A 17,197-nucleotide genomic window follows, 5' to 3' on the forward strand; every position below is an offset into this window, starting at 1 on the left:
TTTTAAAAAAATTAAACATGGCTAATTTTTAAAATACAAAGTACAAAATTTGCAGGATTAAAGATAAAAATGAGTCCTTTTGGCTCTTGTCATAGAATATGTACAATTCCAAACTGTCATTCAGCTTTAATTCAAAGCCAGGCTGGGAAAAGTGATATTAGAATAAAAAATTAAATTCCTGCTGTTCAAACTATGCTGTGTGAAGGCTTACGTGGTATACACAACAGGGATGATTTTGAAAGAGTGCTCCTGTATCCTTCTGTGTATACTCTTTCCTGCAGTTGATCTGAGCATGCACCTGAGATGGAGGTACAGGCTCTTTTTTTCCCGTTCCCCTTTCGTAGTCCACCTTCTCTCATTTTATAGAAGAGCACACTTTTTACTTGTCTGCCATATTACCATGGTGCAAAATGTTTGATCTCTAGTAAAGGAATAATTTGAAATACTGGTGTTGGATGCCAAGAAAATGAATTACTTGGTAACAGTCAAGTCTTTCTGCCAGTATAATTCTTTGTCTGAAATTTATAGAGAACTTATTATTATTAAAATTTTTTGATGGTTCACTATGCAGTATTTTGACATATAACTCAAAAGAAGTTCAAGGGCGCCTGGTTGGCTCAGTTGGTTGGGCGACTGCCTTCGGCTCAGGTCATGATCCTGGAGTCCCGGGATCGAGTCCCGCATCGGGCTCCCTGCTTGGCGGGGACCCTGCTTCTCCCTCTAACCCTCCCCCCTCTCATGTACTCTCTCTCTCTCTCATTCTCGCGCTCTCAAATAAATAAATAAATCTTAAAGAAGTTCAAAGATGGACAATAAACCCATTCTATTTACTCATTTCTGTGAACAAGCTTTCTTGGCGTTACATCTTTAAAAAATGAAGAATAGGAACAGAATTGGTACTAAATCTTGGCGCATTCTAGCAGTTAGTAATATTCAAGCCCATGAAGTTAGTTTTAAATTTAAAAAAAGCTCTTCTTTAATACAATTTTTATTTCACTTATGTGTAATTTACTGTTTGGGGGCAGTTATATACTACTGATGTAGTAAACCAGAAATTTAGTTTTTTTAAAAAATCAGTACTTTATGAAAGAAAAAGTTTAAAAAAATCTCGATGCATAAATGATCAGTGAAAAGTTTTCAAGTTTAAAATAGGAAATAACTTTGGGAATGGAATTATTCAAAGAGAAAAAGGAGTGAAGTAAAATAACTATTGAAGAGTTTATTCATGTGTAAGTGGTTGGTGGGTATATTTAGATTGTGTTAGATACATCTTAAAATGATACGTTTATTATCAAAGTGTCAATATTTAAAATACTGTAGTAAGTGCATTCTTTGCAATTACGTTAAAGTTTGAAATACTCTTTTTTTTTTAAAGATTTTATTTATTTTATTTGAGAGAGAGAGAGCACATGAGAGGGGGGAAGGTCAGAGGGAGAAACAGACTCCCTGCTGAGCAGGGAGCCGGATGCGGGACTTGATCCTGGAACTTCAGGATCACGACCTGAGCCGAAGGCAGTCGCCCAACCAACTGAGCCACCCAGGCGCCCTTGATGTTAGCTTTGAAATGTAAATGAGGTATTTTCAGATGTTTTTTAGCCAGTAGGAATGTAGAAATGTTTGAAAATCATTGCTTTATGACACATGCTCTTCATCCACCGCTTTAATTATCCTTTTTTCTAGCCTTAGTCAAGTTAGGTCAACTAAAAGGCTACATTAAAATTAGAGTGTTTAGTTCCTTTAAGAATCACCGTCTCCAAGTTTCCTTTAAATATTACGTTCTTGGCTTTTGAGGAAGGTCACTGAAAAAAAAACATTTGAAATTTGCTTAATATTTGATGTTAGTGACTTTAATTTTTTTCTAGATTTAATACCAGGACAGCTTTGTTTTCCTTATTAATTGGTATGTTTCCTCCTTTCTGACCTGGTATCTATATGATTTAATGTTTCTCTTTTCACCCAGACTCCTAACAATTTCAGACCCACTTTTGATGCTCAGTGCTAGTATTGGTGACTATTAATCTTTTCAAAAGGAAATTTGTTTTCCCCTGTCACTGATTCTCTGTTTTTAAAAATTAATTTTTATTGCACATTTGTTCTTTCTGAGTGTACAAAGATCCACCTCAGATATGTATTGGAAAGAGGTGAAGTAAACTTTTTAAAAAAAATTTAAAGATTTATTTTTGTATTCCTCCCAGCACCTAAGGGGATAGAATAGAGTCTGTCTCAAAATTATTTGAGTTATTTGAGTACTTCCAGCCTAATATACACATTAATATAAAATACATTAAATTTTGATTTGAGGGCTACCCTATATACCGAGATTTATCAAGCCTGGAAACTTTTCTTTCTAATATTAAAATGTGCGTGTTTGCTATTTTAACTTTGTGATATAAGAAACTTCTGCTTTACTTTTTCTTATACTGAAAGGGAAGATTAGAACTGTAAGAATAGCTTTGGGCGCCTGGGTGGCTCAGTCATTAAGCGTCTGCCTTCTGCTCAGGTCATGATCCCAGGGTCCTGGGATGGAGCCCATCATCATCATCATCATCATCATCATCATCATCATCATCATCATCTCATCATCATCTCTAGGCTCCCTGCTCAGCAGGAAGCCTGCTTCTCCCTCTCCTACTCCCCCTGCTTGTGTTCCCTCTCGTGCTGTGTCTGTCTCTGTCAAATAAATAAATAAAATCTTAAAAACAAAACAAAACTATAAGAATAGCTTTAATTTTGTCCCATTAAAAACGTGTTTGCTTTATAATTCCTAAGTTTATGGTGGATTGGTAGTTATTTAGAAGGATCCCGACACACAATTGGACATGAACAGTGACTCTTTGGCACTCCTCAGGTGAGAGTGGTAATAAAATTTAGTGTTTCTGTAACAGTTTCTGAGAAAACCAGTTAGTCCAGTTTTTCAGATCACATGACACTTTTGGAATACAAAATTAATTAGTAAATTTGTCTTCAGACCTTTCAAGCCAGTTAAAGGGAGAAAACATAATAAAAATCAAAATAAGATCAAGAGAAACGTAACACAGCATCCTCTTGAGTAATCTCTTACTCCATTCCACTGAGGAATGCACTCTTTATCAGACAGTGGAATTGTGTATCAGACAGTGGAAGAAAAAGCCAGCTTTTTCTTCTAATTTTTACTTAGTGCACCAAAAACATAAGTTAATGAAAAAAAAAAAGTCTTACCATTGTAGCTCCAATAATTTTCTATGTATGAAACATAGAAACTTCCTTCCAGTCTTTTTGGATTCAGGATTCATTTAGAATAGCCCCTCTAGTCATCCTTTGTAACAACGAGAATCTTAAAAGAGTCTCCACTGTTTGCTCATACCAATAGTTGCAGTATTACTGTGTCCCCTGATGCCGTCTTGTTCTAATACCAGCAGAGTATATTGTTTTGTTTTTTTTAAGATTTTATTTATTTATTGGACAGAGAGAGCAGCAGAGGAAGAGGGAGAAGCAGACTCCCTGCTGAGCAGGGAGCCCAATGTGGGGCTCGATCCCAGGACCCCGGGATCATGACCTGAGCCGAAGGCAGACGCTTAACGACTGAGCCACCCAGGTGCCCCAGAGTATATTGTTCTTTAATAAGGAATGAAAACATTAAAAACCAAATGAGGTATTATTTAGTGATATATTCTAATTATAACTAATGACAGGAAAAGTTCTCTGTAAGCTTTAGGATTGAATATTCACAATTTTAGAGTTTGGGTAGCTTCACTTAGGGCCTCAGAATTCTCTAGATGTCATAAATCAGAGGTATCCAAACCTTTGCATCACAGAATTACCCGGAGAGCTTTTTTTTTTTAATTCATTTATTCATTTGAGAGAGAGAACACGCACCTGTGTGTGTGCACATGAGTGGGGAGAGGGGCAAAGGGAGAGAAGCAGAGAAGCAGACTGCTGAGCGCAGAGCCCCATGTGGGGCTCAATCCCAGGACACTGAGATGATGACCTGAGCCGAAATGAAGAGTTGGATGCTTAACTGACTGAGCAAGCTAGGTGCTCCATCCAGGAGAACTTTTAAAAATACACATTCCCAGGCTTCACACTTTTAAAGATGGCATTCTGAGTGGTTATTTTGCAGCCTGCCAGTCAAATTTGCTCACTTCTAAATAATCTTTTTAAAATATAAAAATAAGGAAGCTAAATACTTAAGAGATATTGTTAGTCTTAATTAAGATGAATATATCTTGGGGCGCCTGGCCAACTCAGTTGGAAGAGCAGGCGATTCATCTCAGGGTTGTGAGTTTGAGCCCCATGTTGGGTGTAGAGATTAACTAAAAAAATAATAAACTTAAAAAAGATGACTGTATCTCCTAAAGGTAAGCACTTACATTGGAGGAAATTGAGTGAGATAGAGGAATGACAAGCATGCCCAGTACATACAGAGAAGAAGGGATGGGGGGAAGGGGGTGTGTGGAGAGGATGGTGATGGAGACATTTAGTAGAGGGTCCAAGAAATACCATAATTGTGCTAATTGTCAGTTTAATTTATTCTGATGCTTACCTTTCTAGACATTGGTAACATTCTTTAAGAAGAGGTCACAAACTCAACACCTAGGGCTCAGGTAATGCAAACATGAGTTGTTGAGGAATTTTGCTAAAAGAGAACCCTTGACACCTCTTGTGAGCAGCCATTACTAATTAATTATGGCCTGTTGTGGCCAAATCAAGTCCAGAGTTTCTAGATCTTTTGAGTTTTTTTTTTTTAAGATTTTATTTATTTGAGAGAGAAAGAATGAGAGACAGCACGAGAGGGAAGAGGGTCAGAGGGAGAAGCAGACTCCCTGCTCAGCAGGGAGCCCGATGTGGGACTCGATCCCGGGACTCCAGAATCATGACCTGAGCCGAAGGCAGTCGCTTAACCAACTGAGCCACCCAGGCGCCCTAGATCTTTTGAGTTTTTAAGAGAAGCTAGAATCTGGATTTTATGTGAAATCTCCAGGTTTGTGGATGTTCGTTCATTTTATTAGACACTAAAAACTGGACAAAATACATCTATGGGTTAAACTTGGTTCTCCTGCCACCAATTTGCAATCTTTGTTTTAGAGTAGTGGTTCTCCAAGTGGTCCCTGGATCAGCAGCATCAGCATCACCTGAGACCTTAATAGAAATGGAAGTTCCCAGGCCCCACCTCATCTCTACCGAATCAGAATCTCTAGGAGGGAGGCCCAGGAATCTGTGTTTTAATAAACCCTCTGGGTGGTTTTGATGTGTGCTGAAGTTTGAGAACCATTGTTTTGGAGTCTGTAAGTTGATAGCACAATTTTTATCTGAGGATAGTTAACAGAAGTTCATTGAATATCCTGTAGATTTATCAAGTAATCAAAAATATCAGACGTATATTGTTTTCAGATACAGATGACCTTTTATATATATGTATTTTTTTGCCAGAATTAGAATATACAATGATTAAATCACATTTTGTTCTTTTTCTTTTTTTTCTCCTTCCTTGCCCCCTCTGCCTGTCCACCCCCCATGGCTATTAGAGCATTCATTGCAAATGAACTTAACAGCAACTCTGCCACATTTTGAACACATCTTAGATTTTATTTATGGGTTGATTAAAATTAGATAAGTTTATTGCTAAATTGAGTTCTGTTTGCTAGAATTAGAACTTTCATTTCTAATTGTCTTTTTATATGGGAGTGAAATTTAACTTACGTGGTAAGTAAGCCTGGCCTCCTAATAGCTGACCAGTTAACATTTTAATGGCCAAGTGTGCCATTATTTTCCTCCATTCTCAAGTGTTGAGATGATTGCTATCCTGATTGTTGTTCTGAAAACTCTTTTTGTGTTACCCATAAATACATTTGTTCATTTAACAGTCCCGAGTATCATGCTAATCAAATTAATTATGAATTTCATATAATTTTCTTACATTTTAAAGTACACAGCTTTTAAATGAGAAAATGTCACATACGTCTTGCATAATGATGTGCTAAAGATGTGCTGTAGAGTATTTATAAGGCTTAGATTGAGAAGTTTGGAATAATCTGATTTAAAGTAATGGATAATGGTATTTGTCTTTCTCTGGCTGATTTATTTTGCTTAGCATAATAATCTCTAGCTCCATCCATACGATTTCACTCATATGTGGAATTTAAGAAACAGAGCAGGGGCGCCTGGCTGGCTCAGTCAGAGGAGCATGTGATTCGATCTCAGTCCTGAGTTTGAGCCCCACACTAGGTGTAGAGATTACTTAAATAAGTAAATAAACTTAAAAAAAACAAACCAGCAAAGGGAAAAAAAAAAGACAAACCAAGAAACAGACTCTTAATTAAAGAGAACTGATGGTTACCAGAGAGGAGATTGGTGGGGAGATGGGGGAAATAGGTTATGGGGATCAAGAAGGACACTTGTGATGAGCACTGGGTGATGTATGGAAGTGTTGAATCACTATATTGTACACCTGAAACTAATATTACACCGTATGTTAACTAACTGGAATTTAAGTAAAAACTTTAATGGATAATGAATTAATTCATCAAATTACATTTATATGTAATATTTACTAATGAAAACATGCTTATATTCACAGGGTAAACCAGACTTGAATACAACATTGCCAATTAGACAAACTGCATCGATTTTCAAACAACCAGTAACCAAAGTCACAAATCATCCTAGTAATAAAGTGAAATCAGACCCACAAAGAATGAATGAGCAGCCACGTCAGGTAAGGATCTAATTGGTTCTCCAATCTTACCTGTCAGAAAATTCTGGTATGTTTACCAGACATAGTTCAAGTAAACTGGTTAAAATGGAAAATATTTGGAAAGAAAACTGTTTTATGTTGTAGGCTATTGCATGAATGCTGGAGAATAATAATATACTATTTAGTAAAATGTTTTAGGAAAAAAGTTAATTAAAAATGAATCTAAATTAATATGGACTACATTTTTATGTTTTTGTGTGGTAATGTACATCAGATTTGCTTTTGCTAATCTTAGTTTTTTTTTAAAGATTATCTTTCCAGGGGATAATATTTCCCAAGGGGACGAAGCATGCAGTTTGTGTTGCTTAGTTTAAAAATATTTTCTTTTATATAGAAACTACTTTTTGTTCTGATTTCTTATTATATGAAAGCTGTCCCTCCCCTTTTGAAAAACAGAATTAAATAAACTTTGTCAATATGGTATATTGTCCTGTGACTTCCATTTTTGCAGAAATTGAGTTTATATTTCTCTTTCTTTATTGCTTCAAGCTGTATTGCACCAGAATCTGTTCTTAGAAAAAAGTATTATCTGAGAGGCCTCCCTGCTGCTTAATAATGTCACATAGCCCGGGGAGGGAGACTTGACAAAATGCTTACCTTTCCAAATAACCTTGTTTATTCACTCCCTAATTGTGGTCAAAAAGTTTAGGTACTTCAGGAATTTTTAGTAGCAACTGGGGTGAGGGAGTGGAGGGAGAAACATCTGTGCATATTTTTTCTCTCCTTTCTCTGCCTCCTCCCACTTACAGATTAGAAATGCTGATTTACCTACGACGATTATCTTTTGCTCTCATATTCCCCCGTTTAGATGCCTCATTCCACCTTTTCATTTGAATTTTGTTTTTCACTAGTCCCTCAAGTGTCTCATCTCCAGACTTCATAAAGGATTGGGCCAAAACTTTCAGACAGTTGCTCTAGAAGAAACTACATAAAGAAATTCAGTTCCCACATCCTCTGTAGTGTTTTTTCCTCTTCAGGTGAGCCAGGAAAACAGAAGATATTTGGAGCCACATTGGATCAGCATCTTGCTATAGATGTCTCAAGATTTGAAGTTCTAAACTTGCTTTACTGTTGGTCCCCAAGAGATTCAACAGGGGCCATGTAAGTGTATCACATCCAATATAAAAGATGCGTACCTGCATGTGCCTTTAGGCTCTTGTCACCACTTAGGTTTTCTTTGGGCCATTCAGCATTCTGTACCAGGCTTTTCCCTTCTGTTTTACTACTGCACCCAGTGATAGTCACCAAACTGCCAGTAGTTTTAATATATTCATGACAACAGGGAAGGAATTCTGCCATTCTGAACTTTGCCCACCTTGATAAAGCCATTCCCTGATTGTATTCTTTCTTAGATACTGTCTAAAGTCTTGAACATCTTGTCCTTTTGCTTTTTGGTGATTTTTAAATCGTTTCCTTGTAAAGTTTTTTTATCAATTGAAATTTTTCAAAGTGTGTAATTGGGTAAGACAGTTTGCTTCAAAAAGCCCAAAAAGATAAAGAAAGTAGAATAACTAATAATAATAGTTCCATATTGGAAATCTGAGTTGTCTTACTGAGAATAGGTAGTAGGTGGATTTTATCCTCATCTTTTCTTTGTCAAATCATTCTCAATATAGTCTATAAACCCAAATATTTTACAGATCAATTGAGTAGCAAATTATGGTGATTTAAACAGTAGTTTGTTTTCTGTACCTAAGTTCAGTTACAGATTTGAACAACTGTAGTAATTGTATTTACTGGGTCTTTACCTGGCTGTAGAGACACTGGTAATGGAGATTTTTAAAGCTGAAGTAGTCAGATCAGTTGCTCCTTATTCACTCATACATTGGGTAGTTTTACATTTTCCTTCTTTTATTAAAGTTTATGACATTGTTTTCAAATGAAAAAAATATGTCAAAAAAGCTAAATCCCCCTACCCCTCCCCGCCCACCCCGACCAAATCTTACGTCATTTTAACCCAGATCTTTTGAGGGTTTTATCTTCCTTTTAACTTGCACAGACAGGAAGTGTTAAAATTAGTTAGGAGGTTACTTCTCCAAAAGTTTGAACTATTTTTCCCTTTATCCTCATGTCGCCTGACATTTTTTGCTGTTTTTGATTATACCAAGACATTAGTTGTCTTTCCCCTGTCTTTATCTTCAACATAAGAATTGGAGTAATATTTGACTACTGTCTCAGTAATAGGATTTCAGAATAAAGGACAGGGCATTGGGCAACTGTAGGAAAATAGCAGAGACAACTTTTATATTAATGTTTTGAAAACCATAATGTCATTCTGACTATTGCAGTATAAATCCAGGTTTTTAAGTAAAGGAAAGATGTTGATTTAAATTATATTTTGAGGGCACCTGGGTGGCTCAGTTGGTTGGGCGACTGCCTTCGGCTCAGGTCATGATCCTGGAGTCCCGGCATCGAGTCCCGCATCGGGCTCCCTGCTCAGCGGGGAGTCTGCTTCTCCCTCTGACCGTCTTCCCTCTCATGCTCTCTATCTCTCATTCTCTCTCTCTCAAATAAATAAATAAAATCTTTAAAAAAAAATAAATTATATTTTGACATACATATGTCATATATGTGCTTATCAGCTCTTTTTGTTGAGGAGATAGTTGACCAAAAAAAAAAATAGGCAAAAATAATTCTTCCAACTGTGCTTTTCCACAGCCTCGTTGAACCAGATTGGCAGTATAAATTGCCAGATAGTCCATTTGGAGAAGTTATTTTGATCATCCAGTAAAAAAAATAGACAAAGAGGTTTCTATTTTTGAGGTTCCTGTGGATATAAAGGTTTTTATTCCTTAACCACGTCACAGTCTTTTAGTAAGGTACTCAATCTCCTGGTATTGTAATTCTTTTTAGAGGGTTGAATTTTGAGACCTAGAACTAGAATTAGATTTTTGGATCTTAACTAGGTTCCACCTTGAATAGGCTGAAGCGATTAATTTAGATATGAAGCAATCATAGAAATTAATAATTCTGTCTTATATAACAAACATCCTATGCCTGCGTCATTATATGGCAGTCTGATTTGAATTCTGTAAAATATGTGAATTATAAATTTCAAATGTATTGATTCCTTGAAACTGCCTTAGCTTTAAAATTGCAAATTAGGGCATGTAAACAAAAATGAATTAAACAGAATTCAGCAGTGATTTCTGCCTATGATTAAAACTATATGGTAGAGATGGAATTTGTAAAACCTGGTTATGATAGGGTGAATAGCTAGATATTTATATATATACTATCAGCATATTTGATAAGTGCTTTCTTTTCATTAGATTAAAAAAGAAATCTGGAGTGGGGTGAAGGGTACTCTACCAGCTATAAGACTATTATCCCAAACAGTAAGATCAGGGGCGCCTGGGTGGCTCAGTCGTTAGGCGTCTGCCTTCGGCTCAGGTCATGATCCCAGGGTCCTGGCATCGAGCCCCGCATCGGGCTCCCTGCTCCGCGGGAAGCCTGCCTCTCCCTCTCCCACTCCCCCTGCTTGTGTTCCCTCTCTCGCTTTCTCTCTCTCTCTGTCAAATAAATAAATAAAATCTTAAAAATCTTCAAACAGTAAGATCATTGAAATGTCCTTTTTTGGTCAGATGTGTAAAACGTGTCCGACATCTTTTTAACCTAATTGAATAATGATTTTGCTGTTAAGGGTGTCTTTCCCAGCTTTCTTCCTTCAATATATGAAGAACTCACGTTTCTGTTTCTTATCTCTTTGATGCTGTCATCTTTGACACTTTCTGGTCTCTTGCTTTTTCTTTTATCCTCAACTCAAAGAAACTTCATCGTTGAACCACTACGTCTTCGTTTTAATTATTATATTATGGGATGCTCATAGGCTATGGGTGTTTTTGATAATCTTTGAATATTAATTACATCTTACAGAATATTCACTTTTTTTAACCAAAAAATAAATATTTAAAAATCAGCGAAATGGATTTAAATGTTCTATTTGATCCTGGATTTTTTCCTTGTATTTGCTAATTCTTCTCTCAAAAGATAAGAAACTTTACTCTCTTCAGAAAGTCAGCCTTTTTTTTTAGGATGATTTTTTTCCCAGTTTTATTGAGATATAAATATAACATGTAAATTGGAGGTCTACAATGTGATGATGATTTGATACACATATACATTGCAAATGATAACTGCAATAAGGTTAGGTAACACGGCCATCACTTCACACAATTGCCATTTTTTTGTAGTGGTGGTGAGAATAGTTAAGATCTTTCTTGGCAACTTTCAAGTATACAATACAGTATTGTTATCGACATTCACTATGCTGTACATTAGGTACCCAGAAATTATTTATCTTATGACTGGAAGTTTATATCCTTTGACCTCACCTCTCTATCCACCCCCACCCCTGGCCACCATGAGTCTTCTCTTTGTTTCTATGAGTTCAGCTTTTTTAGACTCCACATGTAAGTAAGATCATATAGTATTTGTACTTTTTCTCTCTGACTTATTTCACTTAGCATAATGCCCTCAGGGTTCATCCGTGTTGTTATAAATGGCAGGATTTCCTTCCTTTTTATGGCTGATAATATTTCTTTAACCATTCGTCTGTTGATGGACACTTAGGTTGTTTCCATGTCTTGGCTATTGTGAATAATACTACTGTGACATGGGGTTGTAGATACCTCTTCAAGGCAGTAATTTAATTTCCTTTGAATATGTACTCAGAAGTGGGATTGCTGGATCAAATGAGAGTTCTATTTTTAATTTCTTGAGAAACCCCCACACTGTTTTCCATAGCAGCTGTACCAATTTACATTCCTACCAACAGTGCTCGAGGGTTCGCTTTTCTCCACATCCTTGCTAGCACTTAATATCCCTTGTCTTTTTTATAGTAACCAAGAGTGAATATTTTTAAATATGTTAGAAGAAACTTTTAAGATGAAGTTAAATTTTAAAAATATGCACATTCTAAAGACATTGCATATTAAAAGTTTGTAAAATATTTCAGTATTTATTATAACCCATAAAATTACTCTTCATTCTAGACATTCTAATAACATTTACTTCTTCTGAACCTCAGGAGGTTACTGCTAGAATAGTCTTATATTAATGTTTTTATGATTGAGAAATAGACAAGCTAAAGCAGAGTTCCATGGAAGATATTATATTCCTTTTCTCTTGATAGAAAAATTGGCTGCATGGGCAGAGGATATAGATGACATGTTGTCCTGTACTACTTAAAAGCGTTATTCTGGGTGATGTAGGAAAGATGCCATGTACAAAGGGTCAAATAAATAGTACAGACACGTGCTATAGGTGTTCAGAAGGGTGATTTTACTGTGGCTAGGAGGGTTGGAGAAATCTTTGGAAAAGATACAGGACATGTGCTGGACTTTGCAGATTGAGTGGGATTTAGAAAAGCAGATGGGAGGGCGAGGACATTCCAATTAGGGAGAATAGTGTTAGCAAAGCTCTTATAATGGGAATGTGCAAGGAATGAGAAGATAAGTTGTTTGGATATCAGGGTTTTCATGGGAAGTAGTGGGAGTTGAGAATGTTGTAACAGGTTTCCTTAAATGTCTATCTTTACAATTTTAAACGTTATTATTTGCTATATTTATAAGAGAAAGAAATTTGGGATAGACAAAAGAAAAAATTTCTCATCATTCCTTTTATATAATGCAATTACAATAGTATTTTAGCATTTTTAAATATTCTTTCAATATTTTTAAAAAATATTTTATTTATTAGAGAGAGAGAGCATGAGTGGGGGGAGGGAGAGGGAGAAGCAGATGCCCCACTGAGCAGGGAGCTTGATGCAGGGCTCCATCCCAGGACCCTGGGATCATGACCCGAGCTGAGGGCAGATGCCCAACTGACTGAGCCACCCAGGCGCCCCTATTCTTTAAATGTTTTAATGCATCTTTTGATAGTATCTTTGATCATCTTTTGATGATCATAGTATATATACATATATATACATACTTTAATATGTATACATACCATTATATTATATACATGTTATCCATGTTTTATATAATTTATGTGCTATGATTTTATAATTAATTTATATTGCCCCAGCAACTGTGTATTATGCTAGCATATGATTTACTTGACCATTTCCATAGTGTTATTTCCAATTTTTCACCATTATAGGTAGTACTCCAGTGAGTATCTTTATATATATAAGTTCTTTCCTATATTTTACATTGTTTCATCAGACTACATTCCCAGAAATACAATTAGTGTGAGTATATATGATTTCTGATACATACTGGCAAATTGATTGCCAAAGGGTTGAGCCAATTTAAAAGTCTGTGTATAAGTTATGTGCATTCCAGTTTTAGCTTACCTTCATTGCCATTGAGTATTATCAGTACTTTTTCTTGTTGGTAACTCAATATATAAAAATAGTATTTCATTGTAAATTTGCATTTATTTGAATACTCATGTAGTTGAACAAACTAAAGCATTTGTGTTTAACTTTGCAAATGAGAAATGTTTAGAGGATTTTGAATAAGGGAGTAGCTTTTTTTATAACCCCTCTGAACTGAATGTAAACATATCTTCTTGTGGCCTAAAGCTAATTCCAACATCTGTGCTCCCCAAATGCATTCCCTCCTACCTTCTCAGAGATCTCAGTCAATGGATTATGTCAACTAACTTTCACCATCGACTTCTTCTAAATGGCTTCTTCCCCAAAGCTTTTAAATATACACAAATCTTCCCTATCTTAAAAAAAGTATTCATTTTACTCTGTGTCCTTTTTAAGATTTGTTTTCTTTCTTTTCCTTTTACAGTCAAACTTCTTGGAATTGTGTGTATTGTGTATATCTACCTTATCTCTTAGTTTTTATATCTCTGAAATACCACTTTTGTTCCTGCTCAGCCATTTGAATGGCTCTCATCAAGATTGCTGGTGATCCCTATTAAATTGGATGGACAAATTTCAGTCCTTAAATTGTACTACTTGACCTGCTTTAGCATTAGGCACTGTGACTACCCCTAGCTTCTGAAATACTCTTATCTGTGACACTGTTCTCTTGGTTTTCCTCCTTTCTTGTTTTTTCTCATTCCCCTTCTTAGGTTTCTTTTTCTCTATCCATCTCTTAAAATCATGGGGTTTCCCAGGGAATACTGTGCATTCTCTTCTATGAAAAGCCTGCACGGATGATTTCATTCATTCTCATGGCTTCAGTTATCATCTGTATGTTAATGACTTTCAAATTTACGTCTTTATCCTGGGCTTCAGTTGTTTGTGTCAATGCACCTCCTAACATTGTTTGCTTGGAAGTCTTACCAGCACTTCTAACTCATCTTATAATCTCAATCATCCTATGAAACTGGCCCTTTCTTCTCTGTGAAAGTACCACTGTCTACCTGGCTTCTAAGCCAGAACTTTGAGCATCATCCTAGACTCTTCCCATTGTTTACCTCACACATCTAATTAGCCAGCAAATCCCATTGACTTTGTCTCCATAGATACTCACTTGCTCCATCTCTAAATCAGGTAAATGTCATTTCATCTCATCTCTCTGCTTCTTGTCTTATTCTCTTCAATTCATTCTTCATATTGCATTCAGAAGCTCCATCTGACATGAAGATCTGATAGTGCCATTCTTCTGAAAACCTTTCAATGATTCCTGTTAAATTTTAGGGGAAAAAACCGCTAAATATGACGTACAAAGTCAAAACACCTGACATGACTTACAAAGTACTTTATAATTTGGCTTTTGCTTATCTCCTTGGCCTCACTTTCTTTTCTTGTTCTACCCTTGAATCATATGAAACTTTTTGCAGAGTTTTGAATGGCTATTCATCCCCCCCAAACTCCTTGCCCACATTCCGCCCTTGCATTCCCTGGTCATATTTCATGCTGTTTTCTTTCCTATATTAAATTACCTATTTTCTATTCCTCCCTCAAGTCTGAACTGAGATATCACTTTACCTGTTCAGAAAACCTCTGATTTATCAAGTCTGGTTTTAGAGATCCTCCTTAGCATCTCTCCTTTCTCCTTTTCTGCTCTAACTGTATTAATTATTCATTACTTTATCCACAGTATCTCCATTATGTCAGTGCTTATATGTGTTCATTGAATTATGAATTAATGAACTTTTTAAATTAAAAAATCTTTAACTGAGCCTTCAACCTGTGCACTTAACCTAAGTAGTGGGGATACTGCAGTGAACAAAACAACAGCTGCTGATCTCATGGATCTTATCTCCTGCTGTAATAGGGAGAGAGACAGACAAATACATAATTATCATGGTATGATAAGGGCAATAAAAAAAAAGCAAAGGAGAGAATATATGGTCTTCAACAGCAGAGAAATATGGGGAGAACATTCTAGACAAAGGTCTTAATCTGGTTATTGTATGTAGGATGAGGAATGACTTAAGGCTGGGAGAACACTGAAGAAACTATAGGAAATTAGGGCATAAATGATAAGATCTGTTTCATGCTAGTCATAAAGTAATTGACAAAATTTGTTGACTTGTCAGCCATGCCTGTGAGAAGGAGTCTCAGAATTTAGGTAACTGGGAGAATGATGCCATTGACAGGAATATGGAAATATTGAGGGGTAACTCAGTTTTTTTTTAATAATAAAATATGAATATGAGTATTAGAAAATTTGTACCCTTAAAGCAATCATGGGATCTCCAGGTTGTAAAAGATGATGGGTTAGAGCCTGGGCGAGAAAACTGGTTTGAAGATTTGTCAGTCTTTATGGAGGGAAGAGTTACAGCTGAGAGGTTAGAGGTAAATTTTTTTTTTTAATTAATGAATCCATGGGCTCTTCATTCATAATAACCTCTAATCATCATGTATTTTTGTAGTCCATCTAAAAATATTTCAGCTATCATGTGGGGAGATCCATGACATTTTTCAAAATTTTAATATTTAGGTAACAGGAATATAGAGAAAAGAATACTAAAAATTTTGTTTCAAAAGAGTAGTTTCCTACTTTTTATGTCTTCTAGTCTCATTTCCAGAAGGATTTATTCTTAATTCTGGCCGTTTTCCTTTATAATGACCTCTTTGTTTCTGAATGATATACTTATTCTGCTATTTTTTGTTAGTTTTTGACTTTGACATTATTTCTTGACTTCTCACAATGGTAGATGAGTACATAGTTCTCTCTCTCTGCTCTCATGTTCCCAACATAATTGTATCATGTTTTTGGTTAAATAGTCAGGGTTCACATTATTATGACTGAAAATATTCATGGGTAGGGATCATCATCATCAAAATGGCTTTCATAATTTGTTGTTGTTGTTGTTAACCTTAACAATTGTATGCTAGGTTTCTTTATAATTATAGTTAATCTTTCGTAATGCTTTAATATTTCTGCCTCAGGCCCATCAATAATATTTTTCCTATGCTGAAATCCATGGGATTCCATCTTGTGTTTTTCCTGGAGTCACCTCGACTCCCCTTAGTCTGGATTCGTTCTCTAGTCCTGCTAGACAAAGGTCTTAATCCCTAGAGTTGTGGCTCTAGGGATTTCCTGTGCTGTATTTCTGCACTAGACTTTCCTGGATTTCTGTCTTCCTCTGGCTCAGTATACACCCTGAATTGTAGCTAATCCTCCAGTACCTTTCTCGTAAAATATAGTGGGAAGTACAGTTTTTGAGAACCTGCACATTAGAAATAACTTCATTCCTCCTGCACACAATCAGGTTTGACCCAGCATCATTCACTGAAAAGAGCATTCTTTTTCATTGCTCTGCATTGTCATGTATGTCATAAATGAAATATGAAAGGGTGGAAGTCTTAGGAAGGTCAGTTTTTGGGCTCCCAGTTCTATTTTTTGTCTATTTGTACATGTGAATCAGTTTCTACACTCAGATCTATTTCATTGGTCTGTTTGTCTTTTCTTTCCTAATACCTCACTGTCTTCACTACTATAGTTTTATAAAAAGTCTTGATATCTGGTAGTATACATTTCCAGGTTTGTTATTCTTGGTTCAAGATTATCTTTGTTAGTTTTGGCTGTTTGCAGTTCCACATAAATTTTGGACTCACCTTGTCCACTCTTCTCCAAAACCTGCTAGGATTGTAATCTATAGGACAATTTGGGGAATAATTACCATTTTTACAATGTTAAATCTTACAATTCACAAATCTTATATATCTCTCCATTAAAACATAAAATTATATTAAAATTATAGTTTTCAGCCTAATGATCTTATATATCTTAAATTGATTTCTAGATATTTGATATATTTTGATGCTACTCTAAGTGATTACATTAATTTTTTTTTGTTTTCTAGTTGTCTGTTGCTAATATGTAGAAATAAGTTGATTTTGTAGATTGTACTCATTTATCTTCCTAAATCCACTTATTAAAAGTAGTCAGTGAGCCTCTTCAACTTTATACATGAACAAACAAACCTGTCACCTGCAGATGAGAGTTTTATTTCTTCCCTGCTGACCCTTCAACCTTTTTTTTCTCTTGTCTTGTTTTGCTAACTAGGACTTCTAATACAGTCTTGAATAGGAGTGATAACAGG

The 17,197-nt window shown here is 35.7% G+C and overlaps 1 protein-coding gene across 1 annotated transcript in view; it reads left to right on the forward strand.

The window, feature by feature from the left end:
* The window catches only part of MBD2 (methyl-CpG binding domain protein 2), a 66,159-nt gene that overhangs the window by 26,611 nt on the left and 22,351 nt on the right, over nt 1-17,197 (forward strand). The window contains exon 3 of the mRNA XM_028102873.2: nt 6,557-6,694. Within this exon, the coding sequence (XP_027958674.1) occupies nt 6,557-6,694 (138 nt within the window). The remainder of the gene's footprint in view (nt 1-6,556; nt 6,695-17,197) is intronic.

This window comes from Eumetopias jubatus, unplaced genomic scaffold, assembly GCF_037043125.1.
Source record: "Eumetopias jubatus isolate StellerSeaLion01/CBP00866 unplaced genomic scaffold, mEumJub1_p1.0 scaffold_16, whole genome shotgun sequence".
Classification (NCBI taxonomy): domain Eukaryota; kingdom Metazoa; phylum Chordata; class Mammalia; order Carnivora; family Otariidae; genus Eumetopias; species Eumetopias jubatus.